Here is a 23,056-nt window from a genome sequence, read left to right as displayed (position 1 = left end):
CATTTACTTTCTTGCCAGTTCCCTCTTCTAATACTGTAGCGTTCCTTGGTCCTTCAGTTTCCTTGCTTTCTCAGTCTTACAGTTGCTTTGTGTTCTGTTTCCTGTTGGAGTTCCTTGTCCCTCTCTTCTCCTTCTCTTATCTTCCCCCTTTCCCTTCCCCCTCACTCACGCCCTCCCTCTTCCTTCTTCTTCTTTGAGTGTTTTTTTGTTCCTGTGGTCGTTTCTTCTCATTTCTGTTTTCCTTGCTTTCCCATCCCGCCCTCCCGACCCCCCGATTCCTCCTCGCTGCCTCAGAGCTGCTCTCCTCTGGCGTGCAGCGCCTCTCTTCTCTGCGCACTAGCAGTTTCAGCTCCAGCCAAAATGACTCCCGCCCAACCTCCCCCTTCCGACACCACTTCATCCCCTATAACAAAGGTAAGACGCCAGGCCTCTCGCACTGCCAGCCTGCAGGGTCACCGTTTTTTTGGAGTAAGAAGTCCCCCCCGTCCCCAACCTCCGATCTCCTCAGTACAATCTGCTCAGTCCATAGACATCCATAGAGCTTCACTGGTGTCATGGGTAATCTCCTGTCCCATTTAGAAATACAATATCAAAGTATATTATATATACATATACGTGTGTGTGTGTGTGTGTGTGTGTGTGTGTAAATATATTGCAGTATTTTAAAGACTGCATTTGAAAATACATTTCACACTGATAAATACATCCCATCGTGTATATGCATATATCTTTTAAACCTTTTTTAAATGAACATGCTTTCAAATGTATTTTTAAATCCAGCAGATTAAAATTAATTTATGATCCAGTAGTATTTCTGTAAGATACTTTTATCAAATATACTGGCAGATTGTTTGTTAGAATGTACTGGAATTAATGCTAGTTCACCAATAGAAACTGGACAAAAAAAACTCCCATGAGTAAATGTATTAGATTCAAAAGAATATACAGAGTTTGTCATGTGGGAAAGACGTACAGCCAGATAAGACTCAGGGTGGCATCTGCAGGTCTGTATGCGCAGGATGTTTCTTGCCGCAGTGCCGGCCCCATTGGAAGGCTGTTGCCGACTTCTACTTGACAGATCACACAGCAGCGGCACACAATTGATCTCCCAGCTTTTTCTAGTCACTGCCTCAGAAATATGTGTAATGGACACTGTGCACTGTGATTTTTAAGGTTGATACAGAGACATATTTAGGATAGAAACGATTGCCTTCAAATAGAATCAGGTTGACACCAATGGTTGGCACTGTTAGCATTCATTTGGAGAATTACAAGCAACACAGTTCGGTTCTTCCCTAAGTGTCAGACAGATTTCGTATTGAGCTTTCTGTTAGGGCACTTTACATATGGCATGCGATGTGCCAGTCTAGATGGCTAGTGTGCAATTAACTTTTTCTGGCCACCTGCAATTGTGTTCTAACCACTGAAAGATATTTTATCAGACTTCAGGAGTCAAAGTCAGATCCGATTTACCAATAACTCCTTCAGATCTAGGTTCTACAAATGGAAGATCTTATTGATAGTGTTTGTATCATTTGCAGTAATCTGTAAGCCTGTTTAGCAATTTGTATCATAATGCATGAGCAACCATTCCAGTCATAGACGCTATTATAAGTGATTCCATTGGCCCACAAATATGTAAAAGATGACTGTACATTACTTCATTGTCTAAAGTACATATGCTGGCCTGGACCATTTTATATATCAGGCAAATCTTTAAACACTGTTTGCTGAGCATTTTTAATATATATTAACTAAAACAAAATTCCTAAACTTTAAACAAATGCCTTTATTTTGAAAAGTAATTAACAGAATTTCATTGTTGGAAAATGAACACAGTGACTGAAAACAAAAGGTCTGCGTCTAAAAGGATGTTAAGGTTATACATCAATTATGTTTTTTTCAACCAACACTGGCTGTGTGTTCTTTTGTTAATCTATTACGGGAACTAAAACACATTCCTAATCTGGATGTATCTGTATTAAAGGAGTGAAAACTAGTTCACTGCTAGGTTTCTGTCTTGAGAAACTAAAATTGCAGATCACATTGACAAGGTGTTGCAATAAAGCATCATGAAAACGCCACCATCGATTGCTAGAAGCGTCCAAATTTCACGTGAGCATGCTTACTGTAGCGACGTGAATCACACTGTTTAATAAAGACTCACGCCCATTGAATTTCCTATTGTTCTGCATGCCACCCCTCCACCCCATCCCTGATCTTTACCCATTTCTCCCCATCTTCCTTGCAGCTTCTTTCTACATAGGTATGTTGTGGCACAACTGATTGTTGGCACTTTTTTGCTGTGGTTTTGCTTGTTGCTGCCAAGTTTGTATGCAATCTTCCTTGAGACAAAATGCACGGCGTGTGTGTGGCTCCCTGCAGCAGTCATTTAAAGTGCTCCATTCTAAAGTCCGACAAAATTAATTTCATATATTCTTTTCCATTTCTATTTAAAAGACAGGATTGTGTTTCTAAATTTAACATGGAGCTAATCTGGAAGACTTTATTTGAATTCTAAATTGCATTGTACATCAGTTCCTTCAAACTTATCGTGGTTTGAATGTAAATTTTTATTTTTTTCTTGGAGGTTCAAATAAATACACAGCCTGGCAATAATTAATTAATTAGTATGAAAGGGGATAGGATGATCTCTATTTTAGCATACTGGGGAAGAATAGTGGAAAATAATACATTATTTAAGAAATTACACAAACCCTTATTGCAGGCTAGTATAAAATAATGCATGGTGCGGTTATTCAGAAAACCATTATAATGGATAATAACTTTGTTCATTATGTATTGGCATGATGGTTTTATTGAAGTTCTGAAAGCTAAACATTATTGATCTGAAAAGTGCTTTGCCTCTTTGCCTGATTTGTGGTCTCCCCTCTCCCAAAAAAATGGGAATTATACTCAGCTGAAACTAACTAAGCAATTGGAATATGATGTCGACATTTTCTCAGTGAAATAATGTGTTTCCAACTGTTCAGACCAGCATGCATTACGGTGTGCAGTGACGCGACTGAACTGCTTACTTACCCGCATGACGTACTGCTCCGCGGTTCATTTTTATGCTTCAGTGTCAGGGGTATTCTGTTCACTTTTTTTATTTTGTTGTTGGTCTTTTTGTTCTATTAATCAGACATGAAATACAGGACACAGGCTCCCAGCTTTGAACACAGAAATCTGTGCTGTCTAGTCAGCACTTACAACCCTCTGATCTTTTAGTTTTTAGTTTGTTCCTCTTTATGTTCGCCTATTTTTGTTTTGGTTTTATTCTTACTTGTTTTTTCAAATTTTCTTTCTTTTAAAAACAACAATCCTTGCTCTGTCTTATATTTTTTTTCCCCCGTTCTTGTCATTGGAGGCAATGAGTCCTCCAGTGGTCGGAATTCCCCTCTCCCTTTTCAGCCCGACAGCCGCCCTCTCAGTCCAGCTTTTGCTCTGACCACTAAACATTTCCATATTCCAGGTAGGAGCCCGAGCCCTGTATGTCTCGGTGTCCATGTGTCCACTCGGTAGACTGTAGCCTTGTGTCTCTCTGTCTTTGTCTCCATTGCCGATCACTTTATTTATTGATTTACCCTTTTTGTCGTTTTTATTTTATTTTTGAAACCGGGATGCAAATCGAAATGTCTCTTTGGCACTAAAAACTTCAAGACCAACAAGCTTCTAAACCCAATGAATTGTCCCAAAACTGGACAGAAAGTCCTGGAGTGTCTTTTCTCTGTCTGTGACTTGTAGCTGTATTTCTCAAAAGCATGTCTCTTCACGGAGGATATAGGCCTTTATTAAAAGGAGCAAACGTGTTTTTATACACAATGAGCCTAATAAACTTGTAATTTTATTTATGTATATATGTATTTCTTTATTTAAGTACTATTAAAGTATACCTTTTTTATAGCCAGACTTGATTATATTCTCCAATTATTAGGACCTACTTTGTGTTTATAATATTTTTTATTTTATTTTGTTTCAATCAGTTAATTCGGGTGTTAATCACTTGAAAAAAGTTTGCAATGCAACTTTTAATGCAAGTTTATTAGGGGTTCACATCAATATCTTTTTCTAAAATTATAATAATCATATTGCTGATAAACACCCATGATCAAAGTGAAACTATGCATAATTTTAACTACCTTAAAATGAATATGCCCATTAATAATGTCCTTCAGCTAAAATGAACTGTAATTACAAACAGACAATTATCCCCTGCATGAAAATTATTGTTCAGTTTGCTCTATTTAAATGTTACAAGTTTAGGTTCAATCTTCAGCTCTTTGACCTCTTTTTATTATGCTGAACTCCAAACGTCAGCCTTATAACCCAAAGAATTCAAGGATACCACCTTCCTCAATTAAGCAACCAATACTACACCAGACAATGACAGTGTGGTGAAAACAAACAATGTACGGAGAACAATTCCCAGTTGAAGCCAAGGGACACTTCATCGAGGACAAGTTGTGGCTTTGCAAAAGAGTATTCAAGCACAGGATGACAAACATGGCAGTTTTCAGGTGGTCACACAAACCAGATTGAGAACCAACCATGACCATGACCAACAACTCCTTTTAAACCTAAACCGTAAGCCTGTGTCTATTTCTGGTCCTTGGAATTCCATACATATTGTATATCACATCAAATCAGCACACTGAGGCAATTGGATAGTATTTTCTTTTGGGCCTCAAAATGCTCTGCCAGGCGACTGCGTGAGCACATGTGCTTTCAGTGCCGCGCCCATTGTTTCCTGAGGTACTGTCTGGTATTCCAAGATTGTTGTTGATCAGGGTTTGTGAAACCCTTTGAGATGTCCACATAGCCACTGCCTTACTTCATCGAGAAAGGATTTTAATTTAAAAAAAAGTGCCGAAGAATGCAAGCATCAAAATGAGGATGGCCTCAGTAGTGGGAAAGGCATCAGCCCTATTTTTTATTTTAGCCTTAAGACACAATTTATTCCAGTGTGCTGAAACATTCCCATGTTAAAACGTCATACAAGAGAATACAATAAACTATATACCACGTCTGGCATCAGTGCAGGACTTTCACTTTGAAGCTTTTTGGTGCTTTTTAGTGCTCCGGTTTCGGATTTGCATCTCCTGAACTCACATTTCAATTTATGTGCGGACAGTTTAAAATATAATGCATCCGGGTCTTGAGAGGATTGTGGGGGGGAAAAAAAGACCCACTGCATCGCTTTTACTCAGTCAGAGGCTGAAGATTGCAGCTTGATAAGGATCACAACTGAAGCATAAATTGCTATAGAATGGATTTCCTGAAAACATCTGCAACGATATGCTGATTTGTTATGCCAATTCCCTGTAACCTTGCGAGCTGTTCACCAAGGCATGTCTCTAGTGATGAACCTTGACAAGAGTGTGTTTTTATTTCTAATCCTTGCACATATGAAACAAATGAAATATATTCAAATAACAACATATTGTAATTTGACATGGTTATTATTCATTGCTTACTGGGTAGATTTGTGGAGCATTTTCTAATGCAAGTATGCTAACCATGCTTTGGGAGTTTTATTAGCTTGCTGGGAGCACATTTTTTGTTTTGTGGTTTACCCTATTGTGCAATTTCAGGTGAAAGGCTCCATCTATGATACAGAATCCATTCTTCAGCCTGACCACAAATTTGAATCCAAGCTATGCTATTCAGCCATTATGGCTTACTAATATATTACATTTGCAAGCCAAAAAAGACCAGCCTTCCATGATTAATCCTCATAGAAGGAGAATATTTGAACATATTAAGCAAATGCAAGACTATATTTTGAAATATTTGGAAATGGCTGCAAAATACATTGAAGAAATATATTAATATTTCAGGCACACACTAACAGATGCTTAAAATATATGTATATTTCCAATTACATACATTACACCTTAAACACCAGCATGTGTTATAATTTGATAATTAGTGCTATAAGTAGAGTATGAAAACATAAACCTCTCTGAGCCTGATATATGCTATACAGATATAATTTAAATGTATTTAAATTAAGAAGATAAAAATAGTTTCTTCAGTTTCTGTTTTATAAACCTTTATTAATGTGTCTTTAGGTCTCTTTGCCAATGTAGGGGTACTGCAGAGAGCTAGACAAATCCAAGATGGCATCCAACTTTCAGCTCATTTGGAAAATCGCTGCAAAACAGACCTTTTGTGCAACCTTTTTTATTTTATTTTTTATATAACTTCAGCCCAACTGATCTCACAAGTGTTTTGATACGAAGGTATACCATGATATTCAGCAACACAGACTTACATGGAAATAAAGCAGAGGCATCAAGGTTTCTAAACTGTCTGCATGCTTGAAATGAGCACTATATTGTGTAGAATGGAACCTAGTGAATCTCCTCTGTTGTAATTGAAATATGTGGTGTCTGGATGTATTGTATCAAATCAGGTTTATTAACTTTTATCCTCTTAGGTTATGTAAAGAAGTGCATTTGATGAAATAAGCATCATTTGTGTTTCCTGTTTATCATGATTTGTCATTGTGTATGTTAATTTTATGTTGCCAAATAGTTTCCGGTGCAAATTCTTCACCAACATCTCTGTCTGTATAATTTTTTTATAATTTATTTTTGTGTCTTTTTAATATATATATATATATATATATATATATATATATATATATATATGTTCTGTTATTCAGTTAAAGTTATATATACTGGTAGCTGTGACTGAATTTCCTTTTTTTGTATTTGTAGACCAAGGCATCAACATTTACAGAAAACCACCCATCTACAAGCAACATGGTACAGTACATTTAATTTTTATTTTTATTTGCTATGAAACACAATATTTGGAAGTATTTGCACTTTAATTTAACGTTTGAGAAAATCAAAAGGAGTCCCAGTAAGGCAAAAACTAAGGAAACGTTGAGATATTCCTAATGAATTCAGGCAATTTATTCATGTGCTTTGTGTTAGGTAAGAAAATAATCATTAACTTTATTGTTTATCTTTAATAAGGTAACAAATGGTTCATTTGTTTGTACTGTTTCCTAAATAGTGTCTAGTTTTGCTTACTTCTCAAGTCTCATTACAAGAGTGGAGATACTAGCAATTACAAGACAGGAGACCTTTTTTAAATACCATGGTGTGTCTAAATTGTGAAGTTTGGTCTGAAATAAACTTCAAAGTTGATTTTCGCAGTGCCTGGTAGGCATTTGATATAATTATTTCCAAGTAAGTACATGAATAAATGTATCTCTTAGCTCATCAGTTTAGTATACAAAAGCTTACTATTGAAGAGCATAAGTAAGACCCTAGGTGTCTTGTACTGTCTATTTTGTGTAGATACCATCAAAATTATTAATTAGATTGAGATCAACACTTTGAGAATTGTTTGGGTGTCAATTTCCAGAATACTGTTTTCTGATTACCAAGAAAGAGAATGACTTCTTAATTGAGCTATAGCATGGTAAAGAGCAGAGCATGAGCAAAACAAAACAAAAAACAGGGTGAAGCACAGTTGATTCATGTTACAAGCATGACAATAGCATGATAAAAGTAATAGTCCTGTGCACATTTACCATGGAGAGCTTCAGTGAAGGAAACGTATTGAAAACAGCTGAGGTACAAAAAACTGTAGCCTATTGCCCAAATACCTCAACTCTAATGAGGAACATACACTTTACTGCACTTTTCATTTCAAAAGTCTTAACAAAACATAATCCATTAATATATGTTGTGTTCTGACAGACCATTTGTACTTTCTTACCATTATATTTTGTTTTGTTTTAATTTTTCTTTGTGTTTGTGTATTTAAACGTCATGTCCTCCTCCCCCCCTCATTAACATTTGATTGTGTACCTTTTGACCACAACCAATGTTAACATGTAAGTACTGTTTGAAGTCATGCTCCTTATTTTCCTAACAACTGCACACTGAAGCAGACTGATTAACCATAATCTAATGTCTCGAGATTGGCAGAAATAATCATTTTTATTAATATGTTCTGTAATGCCCCTGTCGCCACCCCTAAAGACAGCATCAGTGCTTGCTCAAATGCAAATTTTCTTCTTTGACCCTCCTTGAAAATGGATACACAATGTGAAATGGATAGTACAGAATAATAGCAATTCATACAGTGATGTATCAATTGCAGTCTTCCCCTTTCTAAAGGGAACAACCATTCTATAAGTATTCTCTATGCTTTCGCACCCATTTCCAATCCCTTTCAGTTCCAGTCTAACAGAATAACTTGAAAATCTTCAGTTTTGTGTTAGTCCTTAACAAAAACCTTTGCAAAAAGGCAGCATATTCGAATGGCAGAATCTACCCAGCTTCCTGCATGCTTTAATTGTGTCAAACATCTGGCACAACATTTCCATTGACAGCTAACTTTTCTAACTGTGTGGGTGGGGAAGAGGGTATCTGATTTCCAAAAATCCTGTAGTGGCAATTGACTTGGGTCAGATTTACCAAGCTTTACTTCCAGTGCAATTAAAAATACATAAATAAACAAATAAATACTCTAAAAAAATGGAATCCTGTCAATTTGTGTTAGCATAAGTTTCTGGTATGATTTCAGTTCATTATGAAGAACGGAAAGTGCAGTGGAAGAAAAGAAGAATATGTCTGGCCCAAAGTTACTTCAAATTATTTAGATTAAAAATCAAAACCTTATGCATTACATCTACTATCTACTGTTATATTAGTCTTCAGTATTGGTCAATTTATTATCAGCTTTCATGAAACACAATCTAGTGTTAAGACTAATTTGTATAACACAACAATAGAGTGTAGAGTATAAACTGTATCATAGATGCTTCATGCATTATTTTAACCTGAAAAAATAAAGAGAACATCAGAGCCTGGGATTGTGTAATTCGGGTTTACTGTGACTACAGTGTCAAACCTTTTGTTTGCAGTTTCTTTAAAATTGGATATGATGATATTCTCATTCAATCTGTGCCAAGAAAGCTCATAATATTTTGACAAAAAATATTGAGCACTCCTTCTGAAAGTTAATAGTAGCTTTAAGCATGTGCTATAGAGCTGAAATCGTAGAAAGATGTATAACAATCGACCCATTAATGGAAAGCAAGATGCTTTTATTAGTATATATGATCAAAGCTGGCCATGAACCTCACTTCACTTTACATCTCTCAGATGTTTATAATATTCCTAACTGAAATACATAGAATACATATCATTTTGCATACAAATTGAATATCAATGATGGTGTTCTGTGGCATCATTGTAATATCGTATACATTTTATAGGATTTGGCTAAATGCTTGTGCCTGGTTAAAATGAAAAACAGCCCTACAATGTGACCAAAAATATTTTAAAATATTCTATCCCAAGAAAAAGAGAAAAGAAAACACATTGCTGTTTACTCAGTACAGTCCAACATGGATGGAATAGCTGAGGAATGTAAGTTGATTTTAGAGATGGCCACCGAAATACAGTCCACTAGCCTCCTCTGATAGACAAGTTCCCCTGATTGCCAATCTAGATTCAGCTGCCATGGCAGCCCAAACCAAGTCTGCCGAGGATATCATCAAGTCTGCCAAGTTCCCTGCCGCCTACGCGCCCGGCCCTGATGAGACACCAAAGATTGAGACAGACTACTGGCCCTGTCCACCCTCACTCGCTTCCTTAGGTACGATCTTTCAGCTTTCCCAGAGATGAAGGCAGTGTTGGTTCAGGACTTCGAAAAGCCAGATGTCCACCTGGATGAAGCCAGATATTTTAAAATCATATTAATCGTTTTTATTGTTTACATTTCATTCTTTTTTTTTCTGAATTATTTAACTTATTATTATTAATATTAATATTAATATTTTAATTTGCTTCCGAATTTATTTTTATTCACATTTCCCTGACAACAGATTTCATTTTTTGTTTTGTGGGTTGTTGTTTTTTTTAAACAGATGTAATGACATTTTCCTGAGTTAAATATTTCCATTGAAACATTGCAAAGCTCTTAATATTGATCGTATGCCGAGAAGTATGACTTACAAACAGGCTTTTTAGAAGTCTGACATGTTGCATTTGCTGTTAATGTCTCATTCTGTCAGGTGTTGTCTGTCTTTCCCTTAAGCGGACATTACGGGCTCCAGGAAGCCATGTCTCTGTTGTTTGTTTGTTAGTTAAAGAGATGGAGGGGAAAAAGTGAGCAATTCATGATACAGCTTAAAGTTCACTTTGTCATTGTGAAGATTTGTGTGTGTTTTGAACGCAAAGCTGTACGTTGTCTTACTCAATGGGCATGATGGTCATTTTTTTGATGATGTTCCCGACCACATAGTTTTATGTTTCTTAGCATCTGTTTCACTGTTGTGTTTTATAGAAAGTATGGCAGGTAAAATGACAGAATGTGTTGCACCATACACAATAGCTTTTCAGCTTATGACCACAAATGGGCAATTAGACATCTTCCAAGCATCAGCAGGTTCAGTTGAGGGATTTTATTTTGGGGGTGATGGATTCTACAATGGCCTAGATGGAGGAAGAGTCTTCATTTTACTGATGTCTTTGTGATTTCTCAAACGGCTCAGGAGCTGACACAAGGCGTAGGTCAAGGGAAGAAGAAGAGGAGGAGATAATTAAACGCAGACAGATACAGGAAGAACATCTTAATAAGGTCAGTGATTTGATTTGATATGATGTGATTTGATTTTGTTACCCCCAAAACTGCTTTGCTTCTTTCTGCTTTTAATTCCTAAGCTTTTTGTGATGCAGGTCTTACAAGTTCTAGGTCCCATGATGCCCTACTGCATGTTTCTCCCTATTTCTTGAGGAAGTAAGGTTGTGCCTGAGTGAAGAATATCTTGTGTGTTGCTACTGATCTCACTAAAGATGTTTGTCTCCTCTTGAACGCCTCAGATCCAATCGGGATTGGGGAAGCTGATATTGAAAGAGGAGATGGAGAAGGAGATGAACCGAGAGCGTTATTCGCGAAGCCTCTCTGCCCAGCGCTATGACTCTCAGCCGCACACCAACTCCTGCAAGACGGGTACGGCAGGCTCCGACCACACGGCCATTGCAGGCCTATAGATACCGCTCTGCTTTCTTAGTTCAAGCATAGACAGTTTGGGCATTTGTTAAAGCAGCTTCATTGGCACACACACGCTGATGTGACTAGTTATTCAAAATAAAAAAGTGTCAAATGTAAAGTTGCTCTTCTCCATTGTAGACCCCAACACTCCTTCCTCTAAAACCTCCTCCCTTCCGGGCTACGGACGAAATGGCCTCCATCGGGTAAGATGTGGACTATTTTACATCATATATAATCTGTATGATTTAATGATTTCCAGATATCCTTCTATTTAAATGGTCAAGTATTTTCAAAAGCCATTCAATGTTTTTAGTAACAAATAGTGTCAATAATTAAAACAATCCTGGCCCTCCGCAACCACATTTTTCCGTACATTTTATTTTGCTTACTGATCAAATCCAGTTTATTTGCCGTTTGCTGTGCACATGACATGTTTGTCTGCGTCTCCTATCATGACAATATCTGCAGCTGATGTGTGAACATAATCCCCATTATCAGATTGACCATTAACAGTTTTTCTTCACTGCATTGTGGCACATGAAGACAGTTATTGTTTTAATTTTATTTCTGTAGATGTACAATGAATGGATGACGATCTTGGGAAAGCAGATGTCTTTCTTCTGTTATTTCACCTATGAATATAAACAATTGTTTAAAAGCACTTCCATTTTGATATTCTCTGAAATAATATGTTCTGTCCCTTGCAGCCGCAGTCGACTGACTTCACACAGTACAACAGCTACGGGGATGTGTGTGGAGGGGTGCGAGGTAAGCTGTGTGTTTGTTAGTTAGGAGTAATTTCAAAATCCTTGATTAATTAACACAAATGTAATTAAAGCTGAAAGCTGAAATTTATATATTTATTTCTGCACTTTGAGATTAAGAATTTGGTTAATTATTATTATTATTATTATTATTATTATTATTATTATTATTATTATTATTATTATTATTATTATTATTATTATCTATACTACTAATAATAATAATAATCTAAATTATATATTAATATACACAACTCACTAATGTGTAAGATGCATTCATTCTGAATCGACATTTTTCTATTCTTTCTTTCTTCCAGAGTTCCAGGTATGTAATAAATGTTTCGTCTGCTCCAAGTGACTCACTATAATGTAAGCAAACAAATCCGCACGCAGATAACCTTGCATGTCCGTAGAGATGTAGGCGCATGTTGTGTTATTAGGCCAAACACTTCGTACATGTCATGGAATGCAAATTCATAAGCATCCGCTGTCCTGCATATTTTGTTCTGTGCTGTAATGAGAAAGATTCCATATGCTTCCACAAAGGGATTTTTTTACGCGCAGAGTAAGCTTACGGGAAGTTAAAAATTAAACCAAAATGTTCAGCTAATAAGAATAATGGGCTGAATTTTTTATGCAGTTTCGTTTTTCCCTTTTCAGTTTTGCTTTCAGCTTTATACTAATCAGGCTAATTTATTTAGCATTGAAGCAGAACAGTTCACTTGATCTCACTGGCAGTAAGGAGTTGGCTGTTTTGAATAAAACATTTTGGATTCAGTAAAGTTTCACACTAGTTCAGGTTTGGGTGGATCATAATTTATTTAAAAAAATGTGGTTGTTGTTGGGACTGCATAGCACAATTCCATATCCTATCTGGGTATTCATGACTATAGTCTCCTGCCATTTTGGTTTTGTCCTCTTTGTCTTGGAATTGGCAGTTACAGTTTAAGGGTGTTTTATTTTTTAATTTTCTGCAGAGAGGTCTGAGACACTTGATTTTTTTTTTTTTAATCTTCCTTAAAGAAGTGCGCAGACAAAAACCTGTTCTTTTACATGTAATGTGTATGTTCTATTCTGTAGCCCATTCAGGATGGACACGTACCAGTAACAAGAATGGACAGGGGAGTATCTATGCCTAATATGTTGGAACCAAAAGCAAGTATTTCATTTCTTTATCTTGTTGGAACAAATTTTTTCAGGGACAAAGAAAAAGCGTCACGCTCTCATGAGGGTCTTTATAAAGCAAACAAAACAGAGCTGTTCAATATTTTATTTACCTGTTATTAAAAATAATAATAATCAAACAGCACAATTGAAGTAGAATGGTGACTTTCACTCTAGACTGCTCATTTGTGACACCATTGTCCAACACATTTGTGATCACACTGCAGAGAAAAGAATCACACAAGATCTCGGCATGGGACCGTCCGTCGCTGCAGATGTGTACGAGTCAGACACGGCTAAAGTAGTATCATGCTGTTTGGAAATGCTGAATTTCAAACTTCAGAGTCAAGCACGACCGAATCAATAGGTTTTACACGTAGCTTTTGTGTAAGCATGAGAAGTTCCTCTCCAGCATGCTTTTCTCATGTGGCTGTATGTGCCGGAGAGGGTCTGTGTAGTTTAGTCTGGACTCATAATTGTGTTTTTTTAGCATGGCATGCCAGCATTTCCATGCCCATCTCAATCAGCTTATCATGTAAGGTGTGTAGAGTTAACCGCTTCAATGTGGGCAACTGCTCCTGACAGTTAACGTGTAAACTACACTTTATTTCACGTAAGACGTCTTCTTTCTGTCTGTTTTGCAGAATTAGACAGAAGCTGGAGTTGCTGGTTATAATGAGTTCACAAACTAATACAACAAACTGGGCGTTACTCTTTTTCTTCACAGTCAAGTGATTTTATTATTGGGTTAGCTCTTCCTATTAACAGTGGCTTTAGTTCATTAATTAATCTTCTTTAAGAAAAAAAAAGTCAATATGTGGTGGTCAAATCAAACTGCAATGTAATATGATTTATCATATATCATCATTCCAACTGCAGCAAAAGAAAAAAACTAAAATGTCTTCTCTATAAAAGTATAAAAATAAATAGATAAATAAATGAATAAATGTCAAAATGCCCTTACAGTTGAGATAGACTTTTATGACAACAACAACCTTTAATATTAGTTCTCCTGTATTGACTTACATTTACATCACATGATGTGTTTGTGCAAGTCATTGGGTGAACTGATTTGTACTGCATTTAAGCCATTTATAACTGTTTGACTTTCAGTGGCTGTTTTATTTGACAATTTCAAGGAGAATTGTATTAATTATAAGGGGAAATTGGTGAAGTCATATAAAATCTTACCTGCAATTAGTGTGCTAATTATCTTCCAGCTTTTGTTTCTGTATGATCATTTAAATTTCCCAGGCGTTGCATCGCGTTGGCAGGGTCAGGGTATTTTGAAAAAACAATGGTAGCATACTATTTGCAATGGTATTGTTTCCATGCACAAGTCTCCGCATGTCAACAACATCTTGCATGCGGTCATGCACTCCCCCTCCCCTCATCCCTCTCTCAAGTGTACTCCAGGCCCATGTCACACATGCCTTGTCCATACCATGTAGGATAGTAGGGAGTACACTGGTTCCTTAGTCCTTATGAACTGTCAATCCAGGATAGCTATTGGCCACTCTTCACATGTTGGCGTCTGCGATATTCCCTTCTGTACTTGGCTTTGACTGGAGCCAATTACCTTAGAGTCCTACAGTACCTGATCAAGTAAGGAAAAAAGGAAAAACAGGTGTGACTCTAGCTAGCCATTCGGGGCGTTAGATGTCTAAATAATAAACATGCATCACTGGATGATATCTATCAATTTTGTATCAAACGAATTAGACTGTGGAAATAGTGGCAAAGCTGAGAATACAGTTAAATCCCAGGATCTTGACACTGATGGGTTCAAGAGCATTTTTTAAGTGTTCTTTTCTCACTTTAGATGCATTTTTGTATTATTATAATAGATTCAAAACATATAAAGAAATTGCCGGATAAAGTTTTTTATCTAATTGAAATTGCTCAAAACGCAGAAGTTTAATATAATTTCTTGCCTTTAAATGAAAAGTTTCCAGGCCCCACTTTTGTTTTGTTCTTGTCAGATGAGGATGGGCAGTTGTCTTATTATCTCCCTTTATTGATTGTTAACAGTTACAGAAACCAACCTTTTCTCCCCCATAGATATACCCATATGAAATGCTCCTGGTGACCAACAGAGGGCGTGCTAAACTGCCAAGAGATGTGGACAGAACAAGATTGGAGGTAAAAAAAAAAAAAAGTGAAATTGAACATAGATATCAAATATAAATCAAATTAATGAATTTCTATCAGAGATGACTGTGGACTTTGAAACCTTAACTCAAAATCCCATTCCTCTACATATTAAAGAAAATAAAAATCACTAAAAAAGAAACTAGTTTGAACCTGCATACAAATCATTGATCTTGTAAGTAATAGTTTGTTTTTGGGGCTAAATACTACTCATCAAAACAGTTTACCCAGCACATAAGCTGTACTTGAACTTAAAAGTTTGTAATTTCAGTGAATCTAAAACTTTGTTAATGGCCGAAGTGCTGTATATGAAACTATGTAAACCAATTCTTAGTACTAGACAGATTCTGAACATAATATTCATAGACAGTTGTTTTTTTAAATATATAAATGTGCTGTTCAGATTTGTCTTTGAGTTATCTTCCCTTGGCTGTTCCTGACTGCTTCTCTCCCGCTGTGTTTCTTTCTCCAGCGCCACTTGGCTCCTGAAGTTTTCTTTGATATATTTGGAATGCAAATCCAGGAATTCGATAGGTTGCCTCTCTGGAAACGCAACGACATGAAGAAAAAGGCGAAACTCTTCTAAAGATCAGACCATGCATGTGTTATTTATAAACAAAAACAAAGTTATCACTCAGATATTGTAATATACATGTAGAGTTTTTTTTTTTTTGATGATATTGACAACCACAAAGGAAGCAAAAACAAAGCAAAACAACTCTCTTCTTCTTCCTCCTCCTCCTTTTCAATTTTCTTCTTGCTTCCGCTAAAACGGGAAGGGTCGGCCTTGTCTCGGGCAGCTACACCTGGGTTACCGACCTCTTTGCAACGCCCGCGAAGAGGGAAAAGAAACGCATTTATTCTGAAAGTGAAAATCCAAACTCATAAAACAAAACAATCCTAACGACACGCGAACCTTCATCTGTGTGCTTGTTTTCTAATGGCTTTGAATGGAAACGGCTTCCTTTTCTTTTGTCATATTCATTTCTTGCCCTAATAAAATGGAACTTTATTAGTAGAACCTCAAGGCATCCAAATGGGTTTCCATGCTAACGAGCCAATTAAAGCCAGCATCAGGAACTCTAAGGCCTGGCAGCTGTTACTAATCTGCGAGATATAATTTAGCAACAGAGAGAGCCTCACAGTTTGATGTGGAAAAAAAGGCGTTGCTTTATTACTGGTGACCTGCTTGTATTTAGGTGTTTTGAGAGAAAACAAAAACTGCCTGAAACCACTAGGTGTCCTTCATGTTCAATATCTATCTCACTGTAAATACAAGCAAATAAATCGAGGCATAGAAATAGGCTTGTTTTGTGCTGGGAAATATTCCCACCCGCTTTTCACGAATTTGCTTTTGTGTAATCCTCGTACCCGTCCTTAAATAACCATGTCTGTGTACCGAATGCTTAACTACTCAGTACGACGCTGTTAGCGAAAAGTTGCATTTGATATGACTGTGTTTTTTATCTGAATTTCTACCTGCCAGAAGTGCTACTGTTTTCTGCAGAAGAGCTGCAGCTATACTTAAGGCTACTAAAGACTACAAACAGATTACAGAATGATACTGTCACTTCCGAAACTAATGAGCCATATCTCTCCCTTAAGATATGAATTAACATGTATCTGGTGTGGTAGTTGTGCTGTGTGCTGCGCTGTAATGTGCTGTCCTGCTGGGTGCGTCGCTCTCGAGCAGGTTCTGTGGGACCAATTGGCACACTGGTTACCATGGAGATACTCAATTCTAGGCCTGTACCCATCACCAGTACAGCCTTTTGTTGTAGTTGAAAATGAAGAGCAAGCAAATGATAGGATAAGATTATATGTACCTCCCATTTTGTAATAGCATTTCATTTAACATAATGCAAGCAGAATATTTTCAGCCTGAGCAAGCCGTTCTTTGTTATAAGAGAATAATATATTAAAAAAATGTATTAAAATATGAGGTTCTGCCAGTAAAGGGCCATTAGAAAGCTATTTCCCATAAAAAAATTTAAGGATAATGGGGGAGATTGTCATGCTATTTTTATATACATAAATATATATTATTTTATTTTATTTTCCTTTGGAAGAGAGATTTGAATAATGTAACAGTGCTACTGAAAAATAAACAGCAATTACTTACTGTTATTATTATTATTATTTTTCCTACCTTTCTGCCCAGCACTGAGAGCATGGTTTGTGGAAAATATAATAAGTGTAGCTAATTTCGCATTTCCAGTTATGCTTTTTCGGTTTTGTTCTTTGCTTGGCGGATCTTTACACTGTATGCTGTAGGTGAGTGAGGTGTATCTGTGTGTGTGGGCACTGTAAAGAGAAAGCAAACTGGCAAGGAGCGGCCGCAGCCCTGGCACAGGGCGGCCCGGGCACAGGGCTGCCGGGCGGAAATGTCGAACTGAAAGCGACGAATGATCACAAAAGTAGCCTTTTCTTCTGTTTCTGTTAACACCTTTTCCGCTGTCTTTTAGCTGTTTTTTGAGGACTTTTCTTATGCTGCAACAATGTATGGAAGCATTAATAAATATCTAAACAAAAAAAACACGAACAAACCTCAGCAGCTACCTTCTTTGTTTGCAAAGTTTGAGGTATTTCGAGTTGGAAGTGTGGTGATCGATCTGTCATGCCTGTCTGCACCGTAGCTCTTCATACAAGTTGACAAATTAGCATTCATAGATTATTTTGCTGATGGACATTTCTCAGCTGGTTACTTTTGTAGTTTTGACTGCAGCCCACCTGGGTTCTTAAAAGCCATTTTCTGCAACTTTACTAAACCTACAAACGAATGTGAGAGAATTTATCCAAGGATCACAAGGACTATGATGTCATCTCTTTATTCCTTATCTCCATTTTCTACTGTGTATAATTCTGCTTTCGTAAAAAAGCTATATTGCCACTGACACGATACATACTTGCTCTCTCTCTCTCTCTGTCTCTCTCTCTCTCTCTCTCTCTCTCTCTCTCTCTCTATATATATATATATATATATATATATATATATATATATATATATATATATATATATAGTATCTTAAACTACATGAAACATAACAAACCTGACACGTTTGTAAGGGAAAAAAGCTAAATATCCTTCAAAAGGATATTCTTGTAATACAGTGTCAACTCTAAGGCAGTTATGCTTTATCTTAAACATGCCTACTTTGTTCAAAACAGTAATGTATTCATAATAACGGCCTGCTTTTGGTAAAGGTTTTACAAGTAAGGGCAATGCACATGTTGATTAGAGTTACTGTAACATCCTTATCTACTCACACAAAGTTGTTGCAAAAAGCCCCCATGACTGATCACCTTTTGATAACCTGCAACCTTTAATAAACTAAAGATCTAAATATCAGGCACATATCTATTTTTGTCCTTGAATATGTTGTCATATTCATATACTATAATATTCATAATCCTTTCTAAACTGGACTAGTGCTAAAATCTCAATCCATCTATTGTCCCCTCCTGGTGCTTTGGGACATAGCTTGGGACAAGACAGAGCATTATAGCAGTTAGTTGGGCTAAGTATTTTCCTTTTTTTGCATTATAATATGATGGTTATACAATATTACAGTTTGCAGATAATGCAGTACTTTATCTTGCAGTTGCACATTTATCAATGTGATGCAAGAGCAATCTGGACTGTGAGAAACGAGAACCTTAGCCAGCCTTGCACATTAGCATCTTGTTTCCTCTGGTGAAATTTCAACGCAGCCCTTATAAAAGAGACCGAATTCTTGTCTTTTTCTGAATACAATGATCAGAGCTACAAGGTAGAATCACACTCCCTATCAAGGCTGCATTTTCACTTTCCCTTCATCTTGGTTTTCAATCTGTTTTTTTTCATTTTGTTGAAATGCTTCTTTTTGACTTTTGTGTTGTTCTTGTAATTGACATTGAACCACAATAAAGTGATGTTTATAAAGCTGAGTTTTTTTTAACATTTTATAACAATATATATACACAACAACTTAAGCTAATCAATTCAAACGAGTCAAACATCATTTCCATTTAGCGTGTTTCTATCTGAACCAAGTGCATAATCGCTAAACAAGAACTTTTACAAAAATGCTGGCCTCATGTTTAGTCTCAGCAGCGTCCGTTCCAGAAAAGGGTAGCAGTTCGGTGAATGTATCTTTCATTAGCACGACACGTTTGTTTCCAATTTGTTTTACTGCTACTTTCAGGGTTCCTTGTAAATAGGCCGTTTTTATGTCATCAATTAAGTACAGTGCGGCCCCTACCCGGATTCCATTTCTGATTGGGATTTTTGAACCTGATGTTGAACTTCCCAGTGTGTTCTCCTGATTGCTTTCAAGCTATAGATTGCTTCAAAAAATTCCACAGTAGCTCGTAAAAAGGCTGACGAGGTCAAACACACTCTAATAATGAACATGTATTTCACATGAAATAGCTTTGTTTTAGCAGAGACCGAACATTGTGTATTAATTTTTGGCGTAAAACCATTTAACCACTATTAAAAAGGCAAATTATTGGGACTTATTTACATCTTATTAAGGATTATGATTTGATAGAATGTCCAGCTCACAAGAATCCCATATCACACAACAAGTTTATAAGCACGTAACTGTAAATGTGTTTAATCCATGCTTCGTGATGAATGACACTGCTTTTTGATATCTTTGAGGGGTAATAAAACTCCTGAAGACCTGAGAATCCTACACAAATAAATAATAAGGGTAGATCACACAGGACTCCACGACAGATAGATACAGTAAACTGCATTTGTGGTTGGTAGCAGAAGGTAAACAGGTAACAAGTCTTCTGTGTTAGAGGGCAAAAAACAAATCAAATCTTCTCTACTGATAATGTCTTCTGTGTTCTTTGCAACTTCAAACAGTGCATGCGTGTTTTTCTTGGGGGTTTTTAAGGTGGAGATGGTGGGGGAGGGGTGATGGGTCAAAATGAATAAGGTGGTTGTACTGTACAGCAGCTAAGGAGCCTTTTGCAATGGTTCATTGTTCTCTGTGAAAATGTGAGAGAGCCCACCTACACAGCACTACACTTCAAAACAACTGCTAGCTTACCACGGGGGCAGAACAATAGCTTTTGGATGCCTTAGAGGTGAGTTGAAAGCAGGCCTTTCAAGACTCTTATATTGTAAGCCATACAGGAAGTGGAAAGGTCTGTATTCTTTTTAGAATAAACGTATCTTAGTGGGTATAGTAACCAAAGTACTATATTCTTGCAAAGGTTGGCTTTTATACGATTATTAATTATTAATTTTGAGGTAGGAAATGAAAGAACATGTTTGAAGCTCCAAAAACTAAACTGAAAACACAGTTGTCCCACGTTTTTGTGTCTTTGTGTCATCTGTGCTGATGTATTTAATTGTGGCCCCATGCTATTGTGTTTTCTTGTTGCTTTTGTGTTCTGAAACATACCTCTAGGCCTTATCAGATCTACTGTATTATGTATTGTTTCCTTGTTACTCTGTGCTTGTGGAAAAAGTCATATATACATATATATACATATACACATTTTCTTTAAGGTGGAGTGTGATTTGCTATGGTATTTTCGGGGAATACTGTCTTTCTGGGTGCTGAATTGGCCTGTCTCTTTATTTATCACAGACCATGTACCATGATCTCATACGTAACCACCCTCTGAGTTTATAACTAATTATGGACGTTCTGCTGAGTTTAACACAGACAACTAAATCAGTGTTCCAAGAAGACAAATATCTTCCTGTCTTCTAGGCCGAATTCAATGTTCAGACACAGTGTCTTCAGTGGTGGACCATTTTTGTTTAAACAAATTATTGGTCAATCATTTTATTTCATTTAATTTCATTTGGTGGTGGTGGTATAAATCAAATTGGATGTCTTATTGGTGCATATGAATGTTATTACCAATGTTTGCCCCTCTTATAAAGACCCTTGTTTTGTGTGTCTGGTATACATTTTGGCTATGAAATAGTACTCTAATAGTACTCTAAAGTTCTTAAAGGGAACTCACCCTTCCTTTTCTTTTGCTATGAAGCAGAAGTTTGTAGTTTCACATCTACTAATTCGCATACTGTAAACAATGATACACCTCCAAAACAGAATCTCCATATGACGAGGCGGGTTTTAAATAGATGAAACCACAGATATTTATTAAACCACTGATTTGTCCAGTCAATAAGAGACCACTTGATGACCTATGAAGTCAATCTACTTCTTTTCCTGATGACTAATGTGTCCATGCATTGTTGTACAGTTTCTTTTTGGTTTTATCTTCATGCAAATTAACGTTGTCAGTATTGTTATTGTTTAATATGTTCTGTTTTCTGTGTGAGATAATAAAGGAAATGCACTGCCATTGATCTGGGCTATTCTGTGTAAATCTGCAACATTATACCGTCTTAATCTCTAATGTGTGTTGCAAAATGCACACAATTGTCGAATAACATAACATTATGTATCACTGTTGTATTCAGGCGATGAATAAAAAATGACATTGTGGGCTTGATTTTTAAATTGTGTATGTCTTTCCTTCGACTTTAAACTTTTTTCTTTTTATAGATTTGACAAGAAAGTCTTTCTATACAACAAGCTCTTCCCGTCCAAAACAAATGTATATTATTTTTGTCTGTAATTAATATACACCAGTCAGCCATAACATTATGACCACCTGCCTAATATTGTGTAGGTCCCCCTTTTGCAGCCAAAACAGCCCTGACCCGTCGAGGCATGGACTCCACTAGACCTCTGAGGTGTGCTGTGGTATCTGGCACCAAGACGTTAGCAGCAGATCCTTTAAGTCCTGTAATTTGCGAGGTGGGGCCTCCATGGATCGGGCTTGTTTGTCCAGCACATCCCACAGATGCTCGATTGGATTGAGATCTGGGGAATTTGGAGGCCAAGTCAACACCTTGAACTCGTTCTTGTGTTCCTCAAACCATTCCTGAACCATTTTGCTTTGTGGCAGGGCACATTATCCTGCTGAAAGAGGCCAATGCCATCAGGGAATACCGTTTCCATGAAAGGGTATACATGGTCTGCAACAATGCTTAGGTAGGTGCTACGTGTCAAAGTAACATCCACATGAATGGCAGGACCCAGAGTTTTCTCATGTGAGGGGGGGGGGGGGTTGGGCCGGCTTTGGACCGAGGGGGGGGGGTTCCCAATTGAAATTGACCTCTCCATATAATTTCATACTATAAAACAAATACAGACTACAATATATTTAAAATACCACCCATATAATTTATATATACCAAGAAAGGTCCAGTTTTGGCATATTCAAAATATAAGGATCCCACATTTCTATATATTGAATTTTGATTCATATGGGTTGATTTTTTATATACTATAGAATAAACAACAATATAGGAATTTCAACAATAAAACTTGTAGTTCTGTCTAATAACATTTCATACGCATACAATGACAGTGTGAAATACACAATCAAAATTGTCTATTATTCGCTTGTTTCTCTTACAACCAAAGACTTAATCCTGTGATTCTTCTTAACAGTTATCGACAGTCATGTTTTATAGTTCTCTATGCTTATCAGTGAACATTGTACTTCAGCACACATTCGACACAATAGCCAGTGCAAATAAACATACATTGCAGAATAGACTTAAGTAAATAATATGGAAATACGTTTGGAATTTGAAAATCATGTGGTAATAAGTATAGAACACTTCATTCAAAACAACAGATACTAAGCAGGTATACATCATAGGGTCTCTTTATAATTGTACGGCTGCACCAGAAACTACTGACCCCTCTTGTAAGTGTGCCATTGCAATGTTGCTTCCAGAGCAAACAAATGTCCATTTCAGCCTCGAGCATCTTGTTAACTTAAATCTCGTCCTGCTGCGGGTCAAATGTTTGGAAGCAACACGCAATATTTTAGCAGTGCGGACAATATTGTTCCTTTATGTTCGCGCTCAACCCCAAATGAATTAAGATGGAGAAACAAAAGCTTCTGATAGGGGT

At 36.8% G+C, this 23,056-nt stretch overlaps 1 protein-coding gene across 4 annotated transcripts in view; it reads left to right on the top strand.

The window, feature by feature from the left end:
* Positions 1–19,034, top strand: part of ablim1b (actin binding LIM protein 1b) — a 128,303-nt gene extending 109,269 nt beyond the window's left edge. For 3 of the 4 annotated variants that reach the window (XM_066693223.1, XM_066693221.1, XM_066693224.1), the window contains 10 exons: positions 295–414; positions 2,252–2,266; positions 3,371–3,475; positions 6,726–6,773; positions 9,484–9,630; positions 10,529–10,614; positions 10,857–10,986; positions 11,167–11,231; positions 11,736–11,796; positions 12,110–12,947. In XM_066693223.1, the coding sequence (XP_066549320.1) occupies positions 295–414; positions 2,252–2,266; positions 3,371–3,475; positions 6,726–6,773; positions 9,484–9,630; positions 10,529–10,614; positions 10,857–10,986; positions 11,167–11,231; positions 11,736–11,796; positions 12,110–12,150 (818 nt within the window). In that variant the 3' untranslated portion in view covers positions 12,151–12,947. Of the gene's footprint in view, positions 1–294; positions 415–2,251; positions 2,267–3,370; positions 3,476–6,725; positions 6,774–9,483; positions 9,631–10,528; positions 10,615–10,856; positions 10,987–11,166; positions 11,232–11,735; positions 11,797–12,109; positions 12,948–15,017; positions 15,099–15,579 lie in introns of those variants that run through there. The other variant, XM_066693225.1, reaches the window with a different exon arrangement.
* The last annotated feature ends 4,022 nt before the right edge of the window (positions 19,035–23,056 follow it).

This window comes from Amia ocellicauda, chromosome 20 (genome assembly GCF_036373705.1).
Source record: "Amia ocellicauda isolate fAmiCal2 chromosome 20, fAmiCal2.hap1, whole genome shotgun sequence".
NCBI classification, from domain to species: domain Eukaryota; kingdom Metazoa; phylum Chordata; class Actinopteri; order Amiiformes; family Amiidae; genus Amia; species Amia ocellicauda.
This window is presented reverse-complemented; position numbering and strand designations above follow the sequence as displayed.